The 20,221-nt window shown below is 45.4% G+C and overlaps 1 protein-coding gene across 21 annotated transcripts in view; it reads left to right on the plus strand.

Moving 5' to 3' along the window:
• The window catches only part of USP3 (ubiquitin specific peptidase 3), a 78,157-nt gene that overhangs the window by 43,258 nt on the left and 14,678 nt on the right, over positions 1–20,221 (plus strand). For 14 of the 21 annotated variants that reach the window (XR_014934414.1, XM_085515788.1, XM_085515783.1 and 11 more), the window contains 3 exons: positions 12,260–12,320; positions 14,077–14,208; positions 19,820–19,903. Coding sequence is in view for 19 of the 21 variants with exons in the window: in XM_085515788.1 (XP_085371914.1) it covers positions 12,260–12,320; positions 14,077–14,208; positions 19,820–19,903 (277 nt within the window). In the remaining 2 variants the exon portion in view is untranslated. Of the gene's footprint in view, positions 1–388; positions 568–1,589; positions 1,651–2,129; positions 2,862–3,193; positions 3,240–5,004; positions 5,389–6,854; positions 6,904–12,259; positions 12,321–14,076; positions 14,209–19,819; positions 19,904–20,221 lie in introns of those variants that run through there. The other 7 variants (XR_014934413.1, XM_085515797.1, XM_085515789.1 and 4 more) reach the window with 7 other exon arrangements.

Genomic DNA, 20,221 nt, shown 5'->3' on the forward strand with positions numbered 1-20,221 from the left:
GCAGCACCGCGCTGCCGTGTCCGTGGGCACCACGCGGTGCAAGTGACAGATGGAGGGACGTGCTGGCTGTGTTTGAAGGCTGTACTCGTTTTTAAGGGATGACGGTTGTCCTTTGTCCAGCAGAGCTGTGCTGTAGTGTGCGGTGTGTGCTGCTGCCCCAGTTCTGTGCTGCGGTGGCAGCTTCCTGGAGCTGAGGTGTGGTTCTGCTGCTTCCTGTGCAGTCACTGCAGCGCTGTGCTTACAGGGAGCACGCTGTGCAGGGGGATCATCTCCATTAATGGTTTAAAAGAAGGAAGGGGCACAGGAAAACTTGTTTTTTTGTGGCATTTCTGTATTAAAAAGTTCTTTGTGAGACACCTAACTCAGTAACTCCATCTGTTGTCTTCAGGGTGTTGGGTGAGCAAAGGCGTCATCCAGAAGTACGTGGCAGTGGGGGCCCACCCTGCAGAGAGCTTCCAGTAGATTAACTAAAAACATATCCCCAGCTATTCACAGGGCTGCTCTCCTGCACAAATAGGCCGGGTTGCAGGTACAAGGTCCTGCTGGGCACGCTCCCAAGTGGGGAAGGTCAGCAGCCAGTACAGCTTCTCTGTCAGTCGGAGGTGTTTGCCCAGAGCAGGGGAGGCGGCTGGTTGGGTTGCTGGGTGTGCAGTGGTTTTGCCACGGTCTGTGGGCAGGAGGAGGGAGCTGGGCTCAGGGGGAACCGAGCAGATCTGTAATGGTGCCATACCTCAAGGAGTGCCTCCCATCACTGTGCTTTTAATGAAACCCATAACATTAAGGAGTCACACAGTGCTTGCAAAGAGAACGCGCTGACTCTCAGAGCCTGCAGTGGGCAAACAGCAGGCTCGTGTCAGCTTAACTCCATCAAAACCAGTTACTTTCAGAAATGAATTTTGTTCTTATTGATCTGGTAAAATGCAGCACGTTCCTTCTGAGCTACAGCTGCTGGTGTATGTTGTAAGGTTTGCTTCCTCAGCACGGAGTGCTCTCTGCTTCTTGTCTGTGCTTGTTTCAGTGAGATTAGTTTTGAGATCCCTGTTGACAATAAGTGCAGTGTCTTACTGCAGCTTGGTAATGTACAATTCAATAAAGAGACATAAATAAATATCTTGTAAAAGTGCAGTGCATTTCCTGTTGCCTTTGATGCCATTTTCCAAGGTTCTGTGGACTCGATTCTCTGTTGTTGCTTCAGCTGCAGAAAAACGTTTCGAGGTAATTGTGTGCAGTGTGTAATGATCCGGCATCCGACACCTCGCGCGTTGTCTCATAGTGACTCAGACCTTGCGGCCAGTCGTGCTCTGACCTTTCCAGAAAAGGAGTGCAAGTGAAGATAGCGATGCAGGAAGCACGGCTGGCTGGTTGCTGATAGCAGGGCATTACCCAGTGGGTGGGAGAGTGAGTTCACACTTCAGACCAATAGTGGCTATTTCTGGCACTATCTTGACTGGGATTTGAGGGCCTGGAATTGTTACGTGGAGTGAGTGAGGGATGATTGTGATTCACCTCTTCCTCTCCTCTGTGAATGCTCTTGATGGCAGAAGTACTTCCCAGGGTAATAGGAATGTACTTCTGAGTCTTGAGGTGTATGATGGTACTGTGGAATGGTGCTGCATCAGAACCTGGTATTTGGAAGCCAGCCTTACAAAGGTTAGGGAATTGAGAAGCATGTGCACCAGCCTGAATTGCTCTTTTGGCCTAGGAGTAGCTACCTGCAGCCTTGTTAAGGAGGCTCCGAGAAAGCAGCAAGGGCAGGCACTGATGGCGGGTGTGCTGGTCAAGTGTGAATCTTTTTGTTCCAGGTTAAAGAGCCCATTGTCTGTGCTCAATGTGAAGTGTTTCCAGGGCTGCTGTTACCAGTGTGTGGTTGGAGTTTTAAAGCACCTCTTTGGAGGAAGGCCTGATTTCCTGAGTATTCAGTCCTGTCAGAGGTGCTCGGCGCAATACAGACAGCAGGGTGCATTTGCTCTGGGGAGCTTTACGGCTGTCAAAGAGCACAGAACACCTTTTTGGAGATGCAGAGGCAAGGCTGCTGTTGCTGTAATTGAACATTTAAGAGGAGATAAAATTCATATGTGGACTAGAGACAGTACGGAAACTGAAAATTGCTTTGTACTAGTGCAGTGACATACTGCGTGCAGCTGGCTGCTAACTCCACGCACCTCCATTTCTGAGGCTAACGCTGAAGCTGGAAGCAGAGTAGCTGGAGGCATTGGCTGGGTGCTGTGCAGCAGCACGGTGTGATGTGCCACACCTTCAGCGCGGTTGTGTAAATCACGCAGCTGTGAGAAGCTCTCTGGAACAGCTCAGGTGTGGTGTTGCACAACGACTTCTCATAGGCCTCATCTAAGCAAGGCTGCAGTCTTTTAAGCACACTTGTGCCAGTCTGAAGGATTTTGTCAACTTATTTCTTTGCACGAGTTGAACTCATCGGTTGTTTAATGTAGAACTGAAGTTATTTCTTCAGAAGAGCTGTGATAGACGGATAGAATCGTGGCTGTTGAGACTGAGATCTGAGGCTGAATTAGTTTTACAGCAGAATTGCACTTTTGGAGTATATTTAAAACTTGTGTTTCAGAATCTCTTCTCAGTCGTGTAGTTTTGTTAGCTGTCCTGGAGCAGTTCTGGCTGCAGAGTGGCATTTCCTGCTGCAGCAAAAGGTCCTTGCCTGACATCTGTTCCTTGCATTCCAATTTCTGCTGAATGAGAGCTGTAATTATGCAGTTGGTCAGAAACATACGTTGTGGCATTTGCAGATGACGCTGGGACTAGAAAAACTATGGAGTAGAGCACGTACAAGGGAGCAGGGTGATTATTGTAGATGCCTGTGTGCTGAATTACAACATCGTGCTGTTTTTAAGGTAATTTTCAAAATGGCTTTTTTGTTTGTTTTTTAAGATCAGAATTACCCACAATGTCACTGAACACTTGATTTATGAGTGCAAATGTTTTGGGCCGAGTAGGAGAGCCCACGGCTGTTATGGTCTTTGGATGATGTCTCCTGCTGAGTGAGTTACACTGCTTGCTTTGTGTTGGGGTGGGCAGGATCGTTCTGCTGGGCTGTTATCAGGGCCTTAAGAGAAGCACCACAAAAGCACAGGAATGCAGGCCTTAGCTATCTTGGGTTCTCTTTTCATCCCATCTCTTGAGTTTTGTCTCTTTTTCCTTTTATGTTACTCAAGATCCTCATTTTCTCTTCCATTCTTAGCACAAGATGGAGCTTGCTGAATGTGGAAGGGGTAGGTAGAACTTTGTTCCTATGACCAGTTATTTTCAGTCAGCAGCACACAGGCTCAGGGTTAGCTTGTGGATATAATGATCTGTGTATGAAAGTGATTTCACATCTTTCCTATGTCGGGAAAATGAGCTTGACCCGGAAAAGACCAGATTGGAGGTGTGTGTGTGTGTGTATATATATATATACACATATATGTATGTACATATTTGGTTGTATTCTGAGGATGAATGGTCTTTCATCCATTTCTTTGGGTTAACGCAATGCAGGAATGCTTCTTAGTTCTTTTTCAGACTTTATAGGCTATTAGATCTCCTTAAGCTCATTCCCTGACTGTTTTCAAGTAAAGCTTATTAGCTTTGGCTTGTATTGTTTTACACTCGGTCTTGTTTTCATTAAAACTGTGAACATTTTTTTCTTCCCCCATTTGAATCTGTTGCTTTTTGAGTTTTTTTAGGAGGATTTATGTTTGCTGGGGTGGGGACAGAGTCTCAATTTCAGTCTCATAGGCTAGACCTCATTTTTCTCTCCAATGTGAGAAGAGGAATGTTTGATTTCAAATACTTGGCATTTTTAAAAGCACATTTGAGTCAAAAAAAAGCCCTATGTGAATTGATGGTGCTTTATGTTTTCTAGGCTTTCTTTTCAAAAGTTTCTTTTATTCTGCTCAACAAAATCACTATCAAAACTTGAATGTTAGCTGATGAAAGAGACTGCTCCACAGGAAGGCAGCCAAACATCTAATCCATTGCCTCTGTTTGGAAACTAGATCTAATCTTCATGAGGATCTCGATGCTAAGTTTCGATGGACAGATTTTACTCCTGAGGATTCCAAATTAACCCCTCCAAGTGCACCATCGTGGTGAGGAGACAGGGCACTCCGAGGTGTTCTGGGAGTGGGACACAGAGGGCAGGACAGACTGCACTGAGCCTGCCATGCTCTTGCCTTGGCTACAGAGTGGTTCAGATCTCACCACAGCTGGTAGAAGTGCAGTTATGTTCACCTGCCTGTCCTAATCCCTTCAAAATGTGCAGGTGGTTAAGAAATTTAAAATGCAAAAAGCAAACAAAAGCAGAAAAACACCAAACCCAACCCAGTGCGTTACTGTTGGTACATTTTCCTGATAGTCAGGCATAGGGCTGCAAGGTGCTGAGGCCATTAGAGTAGTGAATTTTTTGTTGTTGCATCTATGCCTGAGGTTTGTAGTGAAAGTTTCTGACATTGCTTGGAGGGAATAAAGCTCTGAGCCATTTCTCACCTGGTCTGTGTTGCTTTTAGGAACACATTTGCATCAGTTTCTGTTTTGTTGGTAATAAATATCCTTTGGGTAGCTGAAGAGTAGTCAGAGGCCTCCATGGAGGTTAGAAAGTGCAGCTGCTTCAGAAATCCAAGAATCTAGCTGAGGCTTTTCTGATGGGTATTTTGAGATGATCAGAGCAAACAGTTGTTCTTTTGGAGTGAATCTGAATGATATCAAGTAAAGTACTGCTCTATGGTATCCTTGTTACTGGGGCCATGTAAACTTTTGCCCTCCATTTCCTTGATTATAAGAAGGCTTTTGAAGCGTAGCTGACGTGGTAAATGTACTTCCCATTCAGCAGCCTCTGCCGGTATGCCAAAGCAGTGCTTTTTTTTCCTCCTTTGGAATATTTGTTTGGTTTAGGATCTTGAAAATGTAGCTCTGAAATTCCTTTGACAGATTTGATTGTACTCTTGAATCCAGCCCCACTAACCACAGACAGCCTGCCCAAATAAGATAATTCTTCCCAGAGCTGGGCTTTCTCCCCTCACAGTGCACAGCTGTTTCCCTTGAGAGCAATGAGGTGCTGGGCCTGGGGGTGGGTCCTCATCAGAACCAAATGGGCAGATATTGATTTATTTTTCAGGTGGGTTGCATGCACCATTTAGAATCCAGTCTGAGTGCAGTGAGTCCATGCCAGAACAAAAGTGCTTATTTTCACAACTGCCACAGCCCTTTTGGATTTACTTGCCTGTGTTTGGTTCGTAAAGTTTTCAGTTGGTAATAGTCTGTCCACTGGGCATTTTTCCACTCTGAGGGATGGTTAGAAATGAGTCTCTTGCATAGTATGGTGGAATTAGGAATTAAATGCAAGCACTACAGATGAGTGCATTCATAACTGGATTGGCTAAGGTAAGTAAGAGGCTTTCTTGCTGTCTCCCCTTTTTCCCCTCCTCCCAGCTTGACTCGTTTGGCCTGAGACTGACTGCTGACTGATTCTTTTCCTTAAGGGTTTGAAGATTACATTATACTCCTGGCTTTGCTGTGCTTTTTCTGGCAGCTGAACATGACTGTTCATGTAATTCATTTCTTGCTCTAATGTAAAGATTGAATCTCTTTTTTTGGCATATTACTGCTATAATGTAGAATAATGTCTGTTTTCCTGTGAAGGTCGGCGTTTAATTTTTATATATGTAATAAGTTGATGTATGTTTGTATTTAAGTGTGAATACTAATTATCGAGGTAGACTTGATAATTTTAATTATCAGTTAAAAATTGCTGTACGTCTGCTTTTGCTTTACTAAATGACTAAGTCTGCTCAGTAGTGTTAAGTGACCTTTTCCTTCACAGTAACAGAGGAAGCACAGCATGCTGTGTCTCAGTTCTGTACATGATCTGAAGCCTTTCTCCTTGAGCTTGTTTAACCACTTCCTCGGGAACCGGTGCGTCTGTTTGCACGGATTGAATGCAGAAAGTTTGCCTTTCCCACCCAGCTGCTTCGCCAGCACTGAGCTGCAGGCAAATGAAAAGCATGTCGTTACCAGACTGCAAGATTTTCAGTGTGGATTCTGATAGCGCAGTGAAAATGCTGAGCTGTCGGCCCTCCTGGTTGAGGGTAAGGAATGTGGGAGGTGAATGAAGTGCAGCTGGAGCTAATCATGGTGCACTCTGACAGACATTGCTCACTGTTACAAGTGCGGTGAACTCTTTGGTGACCTCCTTGTTCTGTGAAAAATGCTTTACCTACCCACGTCCTTATGTTCTAATCCATTTCTTGGTTAGCGTGCTCCAATTAAAAATGTTTTTCCATTGTAGCAGAGTGGTCCGCTGTAACCATCTGTGAAATGCCTTACTTGGGGCTGAGCAATGCGATGCCGCATTTACTGTTATGCGTGAGCACAGACAGCAGTTGATCCGCAGGTTCAGGCTATCACAAGCTGACTTTGTTTTCTCACTAAATACTCGGTCTTTCGGGGTTTGGCTGAAAGATCGCAACAGAAGAAACGTTTGCTATTTTTTTCCATAGCTTTAAGATAAGGGCAGCATCTTTTTATCATCTTTAGAGTCTGTTTGAGTTCTTGTACTTTTGGATGTGGTTCCAGGTAGGCTGAGACTTGACGCAGTAATGACTTCCTTGCACGTCTCTTTACAAGGCTGTGCAATGCTGAAAGAATGTTGGCATTCCTGGACTGTTAGCAGTGCCTGCCAGGAACCTCGCTTCCTTCGAAATTCTCTTAGTTTGGCTTAATGTAATTACATTCAATTTTTTCTTTGATTTTCCTCTGTCTTCTGGGCGCTGGCCGACTTAGAAGCAGCATTTAAATAATCCAATTAAAAATGACCCCCCCACTCTGTTCCATTTCATTTTCTACAGAATGCCGTTTTTTCTAAAATGGCCAACAGTGTCCAACCGAGTGAACTAAAAGGTCTGTAAGCAGGAAATGTATTTTTCTAATGTTGGTAGTTTTGAAGGAGTTCAGTCCATCTCTGAATTTCTCATCACGGGGCTGGATGGTAGGATAGAAGGAGGAGCTTCATGAGAAGTTAGGTGGGAATACTCTTTGAAACCTAGACAGTGAAATGTCTGGGCTGTGACTAAGGAGTAGTACACGTCATTTGCTCCTTGTGAAGGTACTGGCTTACCTTGGAGGACACCTGTGTTATTGAAGGCTTCTTTACTTCAGCTGATATGTGACTTGTGTCAGTGCAGAAGAGCCTAATGCTGCTCATACCCAGGTCAGCTGTGCTCTTGACTGATGTGTGATGAGCAGGGCTTCTGCTTTTTGTCCTGAGCAGCTGTTCTGTTGGTTGTGCGGCAGGTTACAGAGTCCATGGGTTGGAAAGCAAGAGTGTACATGGCTCTAATGTGCATTTTAAGTGGAACAGCCTTGGTTCCAGTCTCAGTTGTGGTGATTGAATGTTTCATCTGAAGGATCTGGATCATAGAACACATGTGCTCCTTGCCACAGAGACTGCAGCCTGGGTTAGAGCTGTACTTGCTGTGTTGGGAAAAGGCTCTCCCACACTGTTTCCCTGGGCTGTGGAGTTACTGCTTACTCATACTGAGTGGGCGAGTCCGAGTTCATAGAATGCTGAAAAGCATTGTCACATAGATTTTTGGGAGTAGGTGCATGTGTATGTCTACACAGACACTCCTCCAGCCTGCTGCTGTGTGTGTATAGCAGACGTACGTGTGTGTGACCAAGTGCTTGTTTCTGGGACAGTTTACATAGCGTGATATCAGTAAACCGGGGCAACCACAGCTATGTCAATATTGCTGCTGGTGCAGATACTGGCTGCAGGAACAGTGCCCTTTTCCAGTCCAGCTTTTATCAGTATAGCTGAGCTATTATGTCAACAAACGCTGAACTGGAGGAAGGCCACTGAGGCTGAAGCTGTTTCTATGCAGGCCATTATGCTGGTGTAATTAACTGTGTGGTTATAGAAGGAAGATGTCAGTGTCGACACCACTCCTTTTGAGTACAAAGGCCAGGCCATTTTTGTAAAGGATGCAGTGTTGGAAATAGTTTAATGACTCTACCCCTCATTTCCATTAGTGCTCTTGAGGACCAGAATGCTGCTCTGATGGTGTTTTTGTTTCATGGCCTTCTCCATGGTGGTGTAATAAGGACTGTATTAAAGCTGGAATACGAGTGTGCTCCTGCAGTTGTATTGGGTCAGTCTTGCTCTGGCCGTGGCAGAGCAGCAGGCTGTGCTCTGGGGATGCTGCCCTGCAGGAACTGCTTCCTGCCTGCCTCCTCCTCATCCTGCTTCCTCCTTCTGCCCGCTCCTAAATGGTGCTGTGTGCTATTAAACAGCACTGTTAACTTCCTAGGTTGCTTGCACACTTCTGCATACTTGCAGCTTTCCTGCATTGGAAAAATGCAGCTCTGTTCTGCAGCCATAGAGGGTTTGCCAGAAGCCTTGTGTCACATGGCTGTGCTTGGAGTCTGTTTTCTGCAAGGCAAAAAGGCCGTCAGGGCTGAGGAGCAAGGTTTGGGTGTTGTGAGGGGAAGATGGGTGGGGGCCCTGTGTGAGTGCTGGCCTCGCTGGCTGTCTCAGCCATTCTGCTTGATGTAACGTGGTGAACGTTGTTTGTCAGGGTGGTTCACGGGAAGTGAAAGCTGAGGGGACAGGGAGGGCCGTTCTGTGCTTGTGTGAGACACGTATCTGTACGTCATGGTGTGTGATTGTCTCCTCTCTTGGGGATGGATTGATGCTCTTCATCTGCAGATGGCTTTGTGGGCTGTGAGGCAGAGGAGTATTCGCATTTCATTTGGTTCATTCCATAAAAGATGATATTTGCATTTCCTGTTACATGAGGGAAAAATAAAAAGCATTTTTGCCCTTCTGAATGGCTCGATGTTAATGTGCAGTGGCAAACAGCGCAGTGTTTCAGACCACTGAGGCACTGCAGGTTTGATGTAAGGGGGAAGTTCTTCACTAGGAGAGTGGTTAGGCCCTGGAACAGGCTGCCCAGGGAGGTTGTGGATGCCCCGTCCTTGGAGGTGTTCAAGACCAGGTTGGACGGGGCCCTGGGCAACCTGATCTAGTAAATGTGTATGTTTGGTGGCCCTGCCAGGCAGGGGGGTTGGAACTACATGATCCTTGAGGTCCCTTCCAACCCGGGTCATGCTGTGATTCTGTTTGTTCTCCTTTCTCTTTTGAGCCACCTTTGCTCTACCATTTGGACTGTTCTGAAAGCGCAGCTGAGCGGGGCAGCTGGGAACCATTGCTGTGCCCCCTAGCTCATATGGTACTAAATAAGGTGTAACAAACACAGATGGGTTTTTTATGTAGTTAAGGCTTGTGTAGGACCAAACTTTATTCCAAACTGGAGGCTGCTAGAGAAGTGCAGCCCTCCTCCTTGTTTACATTAGCACTAGAAGTCTGTTTGAAGGGTGATGTTCCAGGGTGGTGGAATGTGCTGGAAATGGAGAAGGAGTTTGCTGCACTGAAGCCATGTGCCTCATGTTAGTACTATGTTTGAAAGGAATGACCTGTGCTTTCTTTCCAGATAAAGCCTGATTTAGGTTATAAGCAGCTCAGGGCAGTTCCTGTCCTCTTGCCGTCTGTTCTGTTGTACCTACCTCAATGGAGCCCTTACTAATGATTAAGGCTAATTTCAGCCCAACATACTTTCTTAACAGCAAGTAATGGACAGTAACTGCTTCAGAGTCTGGAGTGAGGAGTACCTAGAAAGCCAGGCAAGTGTCTAAGCCAGACTCAGAAATGCAGAATGCGGTCTCAGAAACCTTCAAAAAGGAGTGACGCAACTTGGAACAGAAATCCCCGTGGAGAAGAGCAGCTGTAGGTCAGAAATGCAGAACTGCTGTGTTTTGTCTTTGTGGGAGTCACCTCCGTGTTATTTGAGTTCTTTGTGGGAGGAGATGTTTGTGCAAAAGATAAACTACGCAGTCCTAATGTGATGCAATTGGAGCAAAGTTCCTCCTGAAAGCTGAAGCAAACAAGCGAACCATTTTTTCCCTATTTTCTGATGTAAAGGGTGGAAAACAATATTGTTTGGCAGCGTGCAGTTTATTGACTGGTTTGTAGGCCTCGTGCAGAGCGTGCACTGCGGTGTGAGTGCTGCAGGAGGAGCCCTCTCAGTGCAGCTCAGCACTCCTTAGGGTACATGGTGCAAGTGCTTATAGCACCTGAATGGGAAACTGCATTAGTCTGGTGTGTAGAGGAATTGAAGACTAGTTTGCATCCTGGCTCCTGGGCCTGCAGGTTGAGAACCTGTCCCACCCACAGATGATGACAGTGACAGCAAGGGTGTAACAGGTGACAGGTGGGAGATCTCTGCAGTTCCCAGCCTGGGAGCACTGCTTTGTGCTTCTGACAAGTGTAGGGTGGTGGAAGTGGGTTTTTTAATCTGGCTGCTTTGTCATGCGGCACTTAAGTAACTATTAGATACCATATCTCTGTTTAAGTGCATGAACGCTTTTGTCTGTGTTTCTTTCTGGTTAATGTTTTACCTTTCTGTAATTCAGGGAAATGATGTAGTATCAAGTCAGACCAGATCCATTTTGCCTGTTCTGATGATGGCCATGGTCTCCCCTTTGTTTTCTCATGTTTGCTGGGGTAAAATTTGGGTTTTCCAAATCAACTTTTTGGTCAATTTTTGACAGACCTTTTCCTCTTACACCTGAAGAGTAGGGCAGAGCTGCTCTGCCTGGCTCTGCCACCCGCTGCAGGGCTGCCATCGTGACTGTGGGAGCCATCAGCTTGAGAAATGGCAGAATTCGTTGTTGAAAATCCAGCAACAGCAGGGACAGTGTGAGCAAATGTATTTCCCAAGTACAGTAATTGCAGCAATTGAAGGGATGTCCAGCCCTCACTGAAGGGCCGAAAGCACTGCTCTAAGGGGCACTGATGGGGAAGCTGTGCTGTTTCACAGCATGCAGAAATGGCTGTGCTTTTTTCCCTGTGCTGTTACACAATCCTTATTCCATGATTGGGCCCATGAATTAGAATGCAGCTATTTGTCATAATGAGTACAAACTAGAAAGTAATTCTCCAAGAAGCGATGTTTGTGTGTTTTGCTTTTTTCGTCTGATTTTTAAACAAAATGGCAAATTCTAATGATGGTAATTAGCTCTTTGAAGTATCTAAGATAGTGACTAACTGCTCTTCTGATTCAAAACAGACCCTGTTCTCTCCCTCCGTGGCCCTTGGCTGGCAGTTACTTATCATGTGTGGAAGAATTAGGTGGTGTTTTACCCTCTTGTGTTCTTGGGAAAATGGAAGCTATCTTTTTATTGCTGCTTTTTGCCCCTACACAAGCACACCTGTTGTTTTTCCTTCTCCATCACATTACCTGGGTACTTAAAAGTGCAGTGGTATGTCTGTAAATACTGTGTTAATGGCATATACAGATGTTTGTACTTGAGTTGACTGGTGGAACTGCTCATCTCCCATGTTGCTTCTCTGTGTCCTGCCTGCACAGATGACTTTCTGTGTTTGTTTTGCTGTTGATGTGAATTGTAGAGACGTCTCTGCTGGCTTGTGGGAGTTGGGACATGCAGTTTGTGTGTCTTCACCCTGGGATGGTGCTCCATCAGTTCTTTGTACCTCCTGCTTCTCACCCAGACCTTTTGCTTAAAAATTTCATAGTTAACTTCACTTTTCTAGACTCCGAAGACCGAGCTATAAACTTAGATAATCAGCAAGGTCTTATTTGCAGAGCACGGCACTGAGCTGCTTTTTAAGCATTCAGCTATGTGTGCATGACTGAGAGGACTAAATCCTTATGGGTAGGGCCTTTACCAGTGTGCAGCACGGTTATTATTGCAGAAGTGGCATGAATCTTCATGTATCACACAGGGACTTAATCTGTGTGCTGCTGAGCGCATTGCCAGGCACTCTCCTTCTGGAAATGGCTTCTTGTGTAGCAGGATTGTGAAACAGAAGTGAGGAGCTCAGCTTTTATTCTTTGCTGAGTGAGCTGCCTTAATACAAATGAAAATACGTGTTTTAAGTATTCCCAGTGTTTTTACAACTCGGGCTTCTGATATTTTGAAATGCACTGCAGAAATGAAGTAGACCTCACACAGATGGAATGCATACAACAGATGTTTTCATTGGGCTGTATTTGTTGAGCTGTAACAGGCCAGAGAGAAGGCTGAGGGCCTTAGCAGCAGCGCTGCAGTCAGTCCGCTGGCTGCGGTGTGGGCTAATGCACAGATCGCTGCTTGGTGTAACTGTGCTCTCCAGGTGGATTATGTAAGTGTAATAGCAGAACTTTTAACACTTCTTTCTTTTTCTGTCTTTTTGTAGTGTGCCGGTCAAATAAAAGCCCATGGGTCTGTCTGACGTGCTCAAGTGTCCATTGTGGAAGGTGGGTATAAAGCGTGGGTATGAAAGTTATTCAGTCAGACCTCTGCTTGCTTGCTTGGCTGAGGCAGTTCATTCAAGAGGTTCCCGCATGCCTTCGTTCCCTAAAGGAAGCCTTCCATGGCCTAATTTAATGTGTGTACTTACACCAAGCACACTTCTTTGCTGCCTTCTCAGAGTCTGGAGGATGTACCTAGCGGGATTACTGCCCAAAAGGGACATTGAGTGCTGGTTTGATCAGTCAGCTCAGTCCCTGGCTGGGTGGTTAGTAACCTGCCTGCAGCCAGACACTGGGACTTGGGCCCTTGGAGGTCCTGCCAACCCAAGCTGTTATTCCATGAAGGTACCTGCAGAGCAGCTAATGCTGTGGGCTGTTGTCTGGTTCTGTTCAAGATGGAAACCCCCAAATCCAAGTTGGGCACAGCTTACATAGGGTACAAAGTGAGTATCAAACCTAGGCAGGAAGTACTGTAAATGTACAGTATAATTCTGGAACAAAGCAGTAATCATAGTATGTAAGGGCTTCTGCAGGTTCCTTCAGAGCATACTTACCTGGTTTTGTCTGTATCAGCTGGAGCACACAAAGAATTTATGTGGGAACGAGACAGTCAGTGCTGTTCTTTATATGTCAGGGTAATTGTTGAAAAACTGCTTCTCTATAAATGTTCCGATGAATATGATATTGAGTCTGTATGCAGTGTTCCCATTTAGTGTCTGATGTGGGAACGTTTTCATCTGTGCTGGTGTGTGCGCTCTTATTCTGGGTCATTGCTGTTAAACTTGGTGACATTGAAGTACATCCTCCAGGTCCCACTGGAAACACCAGCCACGTTACAACACCAGAACATTTCTGGTGGAAGTGTGGCTTTGCAGACCTGTCATTTGCACTGTCAGGCAAAAAGCCGCCTCCTGTAAGCGCAACTGCCTGGTCTGGTTTCTGCCAGCACAGCAGAGTCCCTGGCCAGGCCACAGGGCTTCACTAGCACAGCCTGTTAGTAGAACTGTCTGTACCTGCGTGTGAGAACAAGTCCAGACTAGAAAAGCCTTCATGGGAGATGTGCAGAACTGCTGGCAGTTGGCATTAAGCAGGGGAGAAGTGTGTGGGGTGTGGAAGTCACCTCCGGTCTGGCCACGCACTTGTAGGAGTTAATGATTTGTCAGCTGATGTTTGGGACTCTTGCATTTGTGATGACTTTATTAACTGAAGATGCCTGACTTTCTAGAGAGATATCTCATGTGTTGAATGTGGCAGTGCTCACTGTACCAATGAAAGAGCCTAGGACTTTAGATTCTTTTCTCACCTGTGTGACCCATGCTGCTAAAGTAGTCACAGAAGGAATGAGTGCTGGGTGGGAAAACAAAGGAGACATCTAAGAAAAAGAGATGGGGAAAATATTATGCAGAACTGACCACATTACGAGTGTGGAAAACAGGAACTAGTGCTTTGCTTGGGTTGTGGAGGTGCACAGGCCTGGTGAGGGCCCACGTGCTGGCCCTGGGTGCAGAGGTGCCAGTTGGTGGCTGCTGTAAAGAAGGTGGAAAATCTGGTATGGACAGAGTGGGAAAGTAAACAGGTAAAAACTCAGTTTAACTGGTGTTTTCATGTAGGTGAGTTGCCTGTTTTAATGCTTGTATGATAACTGCCTGTGTGTGTGTTAGGTTGTGATTGTGTGCCGATGGGTTTTGTTGTTACTGTTCTGCTTTGTTCCCTGAATGTTGGTGAAATAATTGTTTACAAAGCCTCACTTTTTTTTCTTTAGATACGTGAATGGCCACGCAAAAAAGCATTATGAAGATGCACAGATTCCTATGACCAATCATAAGAAGACAGAAAAACAAGAAAAAGTTCAGCATACTGTGTGTATGGATTGCAGTAGTTACAGTACATACTGGTAAGAATCTCAACGCAGTAATGTGACAACCTTTTACATACTAGAAGGTGTAAACTTTAGACTCTTGTGAAGCATTATATCATATTATGTACTTCATCTCTTGATTTCCAGACCTGACCACTTGTGTAGCGTTGGTTGTGGCTGCACTCCTGTGTTTCAGTGGCTTAGCTCAAACTTTTGAATGCAGATATAAGTTTATGTAGCATAGAATTGCTTTGGTTTGCTTTGAGTTTGTTTAGAACCTGCCTTTTTATTGCTGCTGTTCAGTTACTCTACTCCTTTCATCTAATGGATGAGCCTTTCATTTGTAAGAATACCAGAAAGTTAAGTAATGTGCCATAGATCCTGCCTAAGAGATGTGAATGTGAGCTGTGTGAATGCACGTTGGTTTATTTGTTTCCCATATGCTTTTTTTTCTTCGCTTTGGAGACAAGGCCTCTTTTGGGTGGTGAGTTGGTAGAGCTGAGTGAGTTTGGGAGAGTTACGGATCCTGCTTGAAGGCAGCATCAAGTTCTCTGACAAGGTTAAATAGCAGAATAATGGAAGTGATTCTGTTGGCAGAAGCATGGCCTAGGCTGCTATGTGCTGTCATCTTCTTGGAGGAAGGAAAATGAGCCCTGTTAGGGAGGCTTAACAGTTAGCACTGGTAACACCAGATACATACAGAGAGCAAGGGCCGGAAGTCAGCTGGAAGCAGTGCTCCTGAGCTTCCACCATCTCCACTTGTAAGCAAAACAGTTGAGAGCTGCTTCTCCTTTGTATGTTAGTTTTGTGGTTTTCCACTTATGTCAGTAATGTCATTGTTTGTGGGGTGTGGCAGTGCAGGACATTAATAGTGCAGATCTCAGGGAGGTCAGAGTTCTGGTGTTGTGGAATTACTTGCATGCAGAGCTCCACGGGTGGGTACTGTTCTGTTCAGAAAGCCTCTGTGTGCTTCGCAAGGGAAAAGTCCGTCAGCTGAAGTTTGCGTGTCCATTTTATAAAGAACACTTCTGTAACAAATGTTTTTCTGTATTCTGAGCTGTGATCTTTTAGTCACACTGAAAGTAATAAAGCATGCAGGAAGTTTAGTGGGATACTTGAAATCTTGATTATATCTGCACTGCCAAACAGTGTGTGCCTGGTCTGATGAACTCACAGAGGCTCAGTGTGTGTACACAGCACAGTTCCCCGCTCAGATCATCTCAAACCCAGTGTGGGCACTGCAAAAAATGGGTGCTCAAACCGAGGATGGTGCTGTGCTATTGAAACAAAATGTGTTTGGTGAGGAGGGGGTGGGCACCCTCTTTGGGAGCTCACTGGTGTTTCACGGCGTGTTTGTGATAGAACGCAGAAGGAGCAGTTCAGCATGTGATGTGTTTTCTGCTGCAATGGAAGCAGAAGGCTGAGTCATCAGTGGCTGAACTGGAACTAATTGCAGAGAGCTTTGCCGTGGGGACTTCCTCCTGCACATAATTCTTTGGCAGATTACAAGTCTGCTGTGCCAATGTGAAGCTGAGTGAGTTTCAGAAGCAGCATCTCTTTGCTTTCGTTAGAATGTTTGGGGTTTTTTTCCACTTGGTTGTCAGAAGAAAAAAAAAAACACCTGGATTTATGTCACACCCTTTTATATATATATATGTGTGTGTGTATATATACACGTGTATGTATATATACATAAACACACATATATGTATGTGTATATATACATATGTGTGTGTATATATGTGTAATATATATGTGTATATTTTCCCCCTGTGTAAATGAACTTAGATGTGAGAAGACGCAGGAGAAAGCATCCGGACTGATGTCTGCCCCTGTGCTTTGGGCAGTGCTGTAAGGGCTGCTGTCAACCAGTGCTTGCCAGCTGAAGGAGGTAGTTGGGTGAGCTCCAGCCATAACCAGATACTGCAGGTGGAGTTTTAAAATGCTGTTCACAGCTTCTTCAGTGTAGATGGGAAGCTGTGAGATACTGGGATGTCTATGCGATTACATTGCTTCAAGGGAAACTTGCATGTTCCATGCAAAGCAGTGCAGGCAACATCAGTAATTTGGAAGTCAAGAAAATACAATCCTAAGACTTAATCAATTTTACAAAGGTGACAGGGAGGTTTTCTGCAGTGCTACTTTTTAGTTGTGGGGCTTTGGTGGTGCAGAGCTGTGTAGAAAACCCTTGTTCTGCTTTCATCCTGTGGATTCCCAGTAGCTGTGTTCCTCAGCTGGATGGTGGCAGTGAGTGTGTCTGTGTAGGCTGTTAGAGTGAGAAGGCATTTAATTCCATCCCATCTTTTTCTTTGTCAGTCACTAAGAGCACAGAGCAGGGTTTGTTGCAGCCATCCCTTACTGTGACTGTTGGAGCTGATGTGGTTTATTTAATTTTGTCTCTGATTCTCACCAAAACCAGAACAGTCCCCTGTAATTGCGTTTTGGAGTGGAAGCCTACGTGTGCAGATGTGAAACCAGCTCTTCTAGTTGCAGCAGTGAGGTGGCTTAGAGACCTGCAATGAACTTGTCTGCTTTCCGTCCCTGTGTGTGAATGTAAATGGCTGTCAGAAGTAAACAGGGCTAATTAAAGTGTGCCTGGGAAATAAACTTCCCCTCCCAAACTAACTGACTAACTGTGTTGAGCTTTCAGAGGTACCATGACTTGCAGTAGCTCTTCTGTGGATTCCTTATTTAAGGTCTAGGAGTTACAGCTGCTATGTTCAGCATTTGGATTGTGAGGATTGCATTAAGTTTCTGTTTGCAGATGAAAGAGGCCCTGAAGAAACCAGACATCCTGAGTGCTGCTTTGCAGGCTCCTTGCCATGGGAAGGGCATTTTCTTTCCTAACTCTGCAATCCCTTGATGAGTTCAGTGCTTGAATTAACATTGGCAGTGCTGTTGCCTTTGTACTTCATCACAGGTTTACACAGCAAAGAATGTTGTAAGTTCCAGTTGTGCCTGATAGTCAAGATAGCTTCGTTAGTTTACAAAGCATGGATCTGCTCCAGTGGAGGAGTAACCTGAGATGATGTGAATGTGTGTCATAGTGGACATGGTCCTGTGCCAGACGAGGAGAGGAGCAGTGGGAGCTGTGCTATTAGGGCTGCCCAGTGTCAGCTGGTTGTCCCCACAGAACGCACTCAGTTGCTGGCCAGGCTCTGAGAGCTGCAGTTGATGCCACAGGGTACCTGGCACCCAGAGCTGAGCCACCTTTGTGCAAGGCTGGGGAGGATGCTGGGTCTCTCTGCTCTTTATGTTATGCACATTGCTCCCATGTGAGCTGGTGCACGTGGTGTAAAGTCTTTTCTTGCCTTCCTGTTTCTCATGCCTTAATATGGGTTGTCTTGTTGGTGAGTGTCTCGCTCCAATTTAGGAGTGAGGCAAAGGTTCTTTTGATATGTTATGCCCGGCGTGAGATTAAGAAGAACATTCAAATGTTGATCCGACCAGTTTATTGGAAATAATAGACAATTGAGGGGACGGGGAAGGGAAAGTGACGAATGCGAAAATGAGGGTGATGGGGAAGGGAAAGTAGGCAATAGAAAAAGGTAGAAAAGAGCAAGAATTACGTTAAAGCGGGGAATAGTCACCTCCTGGAAGCAGCAGTGTCCTGTAGCACGTTCTTAATGTTGGTCCGGGGCAAAATAAGCGTAGGGGAGAGCAGCAGCGGAGTAGCAGGCCGCAGATCGATGAAACGCGGAGAAGATGGTCAGAGAAGCGAGGTCTCAGGAAGTGGAGTCTCGGGCAGCGAGGTCCCTCGGAGCAGAGTCTCGAGCAGCAATCCCAGAAGAGATAATAGGCAGCAGTAGGACAACGGTGGAGGAATCTGAGGTCAGATACCTAGATGCCCACAAAACCGTGGTTTGTCCGTGCCCTTTTTATCCTTCTTTCCAGCCTTCGAGACATTTCGGGACGGCTCGGGTCAGAGTCCTGTGATTTCCTCAGAGATGTCAATCTTCCTTGAGATAGGCCAACACAAAAGACCACTAAAGGGCCATTGATCAGTATCTTATCTCCCTTTCGTAGCTCCCGGACTTGTCCATCTCCTAAACAAAGGGATTTCTCGAACCTTGGTTCCTGTGTATTTCAGACAAAGGGAGTCCTGGAACCTTGGCCAGGACTTGCCTGAATTTGTCCATTTCAGCAAACTTTGAGACAGTAATGTAAAAAGCATGGCCTCTTACAGTGAGCTGTTTATTGGCTGGCCCTGTGAGATGCTTTGAAATGCTGTCTGCAGTTCCTGGGCTGTTCCATACAGCATTTGTTCCTTGGTTTTAAGGGGTCTTGTCTTTCCTTCCCCCTTTCTTGTACAGCCCTTGTGTTTGTCCATCTTCTTGCCTTTAAGAAATAGTTAGAAGAGCTGACTATGGATAAGAGAAGTCCATGGCATTCCATGGAAATGTGAAATCTTTGTAGGTCACAGAACTTGCTGATTGCTGACACCCTTTACTGAACTGTAGTTTATGTAGAAACCGTTAGTACCTTTAACACTGCTGAAGTATTTTTACTTGAAGCTTTGTGTGTAACTGCTTTTGCTGGCGGTGTACGCACAGACAGCAGGTCTGGAGCTGCTGACATCCCATTGCTGCAGAACCAGGTGCTGTAATGCTGGGCTGTGAGCTTCTCAAGCAAGCAGCATCAACAGCCGGTGTTACTGGAAGCATCTCCACCAGAGGGGAGCAGTTGGCTTTTTGGTTTGGTTGGTTTTCAGAGCTTTATTTCTTTATGCATCAGTTGGGATCCTCAGGAAGCAACAAAAAGGCATTTGTTGTAAATACCCACAGCTTGGTTCTTTTCAGCACTGATTCTGCTGAGAGACCATTTGCTTTTCCTCCTTGTGCCCACCTGGAGGCAGTGGGGGATCAGCTTTTGCTTGTTTGTTTTGTTTTTTTAGCTCAGTTATTTTTGCACTCCTACCTTGGAAAAAGCTCACAACGCTCTTCACGTTTGTGCTTCTTCACATATGTTAGTGGTGAGAGAACAGGCGGTATTTGTGGCTGTGGTACAAGGTGTGTGTGAGTTGCCACAGCCCTCTGGTGTGAGCTGGACAGACCACGATGTCTCTTCATTCATCCCCCCTGCTCTTTTCTCCATGGCAGAAACTCCAGCACTGCGCATCAGTTCAGCAGCTCTTGATGGCAAACCCATGAGATTTTAATGATAGTTTTATAGGATTCAAATAAATTGATTTCTGCTATGTGTTGATTAAAAAACCGTGATATTCTATTTACTGATGTCAGTTCCTCTTGATAAATCTTGTACGGGTTTTCTGCTGATGCTGCTTTTGGTTACAAAGCAAGTTTGAGTTTTTCCTTAACTGGAACAGTGTCCTATGTTGAGTGACAGGTGATGCTGTTGTTTTCTGATAAAGAAGTAAACTAGAAATAAAAAGCAGGTCATGAAACCTTGCCTGGACCATCCCTTGCCGTAAGGCAGCGTTCAGAGGGAACAAGGCTCACTTTATAGCTGCTGTGTTCTCCTCTGCTCGTAATGTCCAGTGAATCACTGCAGCACTTCCAGCATGACTGCACTGAGGAACTTACTGAAATTGGATTAACATACATTGGGGATTTTTACTTAAAGCTTGTATCTATAAATGTGGTGGTTTTTTTTCTGATATTCTTCATTCTGATAAATCTTCTTGCAGTTATCGCTGTGATGACTTTGTAGTGAATGACACCAAGCTGGGACTGGTGCAGAAGGTCAGAGAGCACCTACAGAACTTGGAAAAGTAAGTGTTGTGTTTATATCCAGGCTGCTTTGGGTGGGCTGACAGCACTGCATTGTTTACCGGGTGTTTCTGTTCTCTGTGTGTATTCAGTGTATGTGTTTTGGTCACCATATGAATGATGCCGTGCAAATCTATAAATGCCTTTTCATCACTGAGGTGCAGAATGGAGGAGGTTTGGCTGATGATGTTCACCTTATTTCTTCTGTGCTGTTCCTTTAGAGGCTGTGTGTGCAGGAATTTAGAAATTCATTAGTTTTCTTGCTCCCTTGCCAGTAATCCCCGTATTGCTCCTTAGGAATGGGGCAGGATTCTCATCAA

This window comes from Coturnix japonica, chromosome 14 (genome assembly GCF_054131305.1).
Source record: "Coturnix japonica strain WE chromosome 14, WE-NBRP24, whole genome shotgun sequence".
Taxonomy (NCBI): domain Eukaryota; kingdom Metazoa; phylum Chordata; class Aves; order Galliformes; family Phasianidae; genus Coturnix; species Coturnix japonica.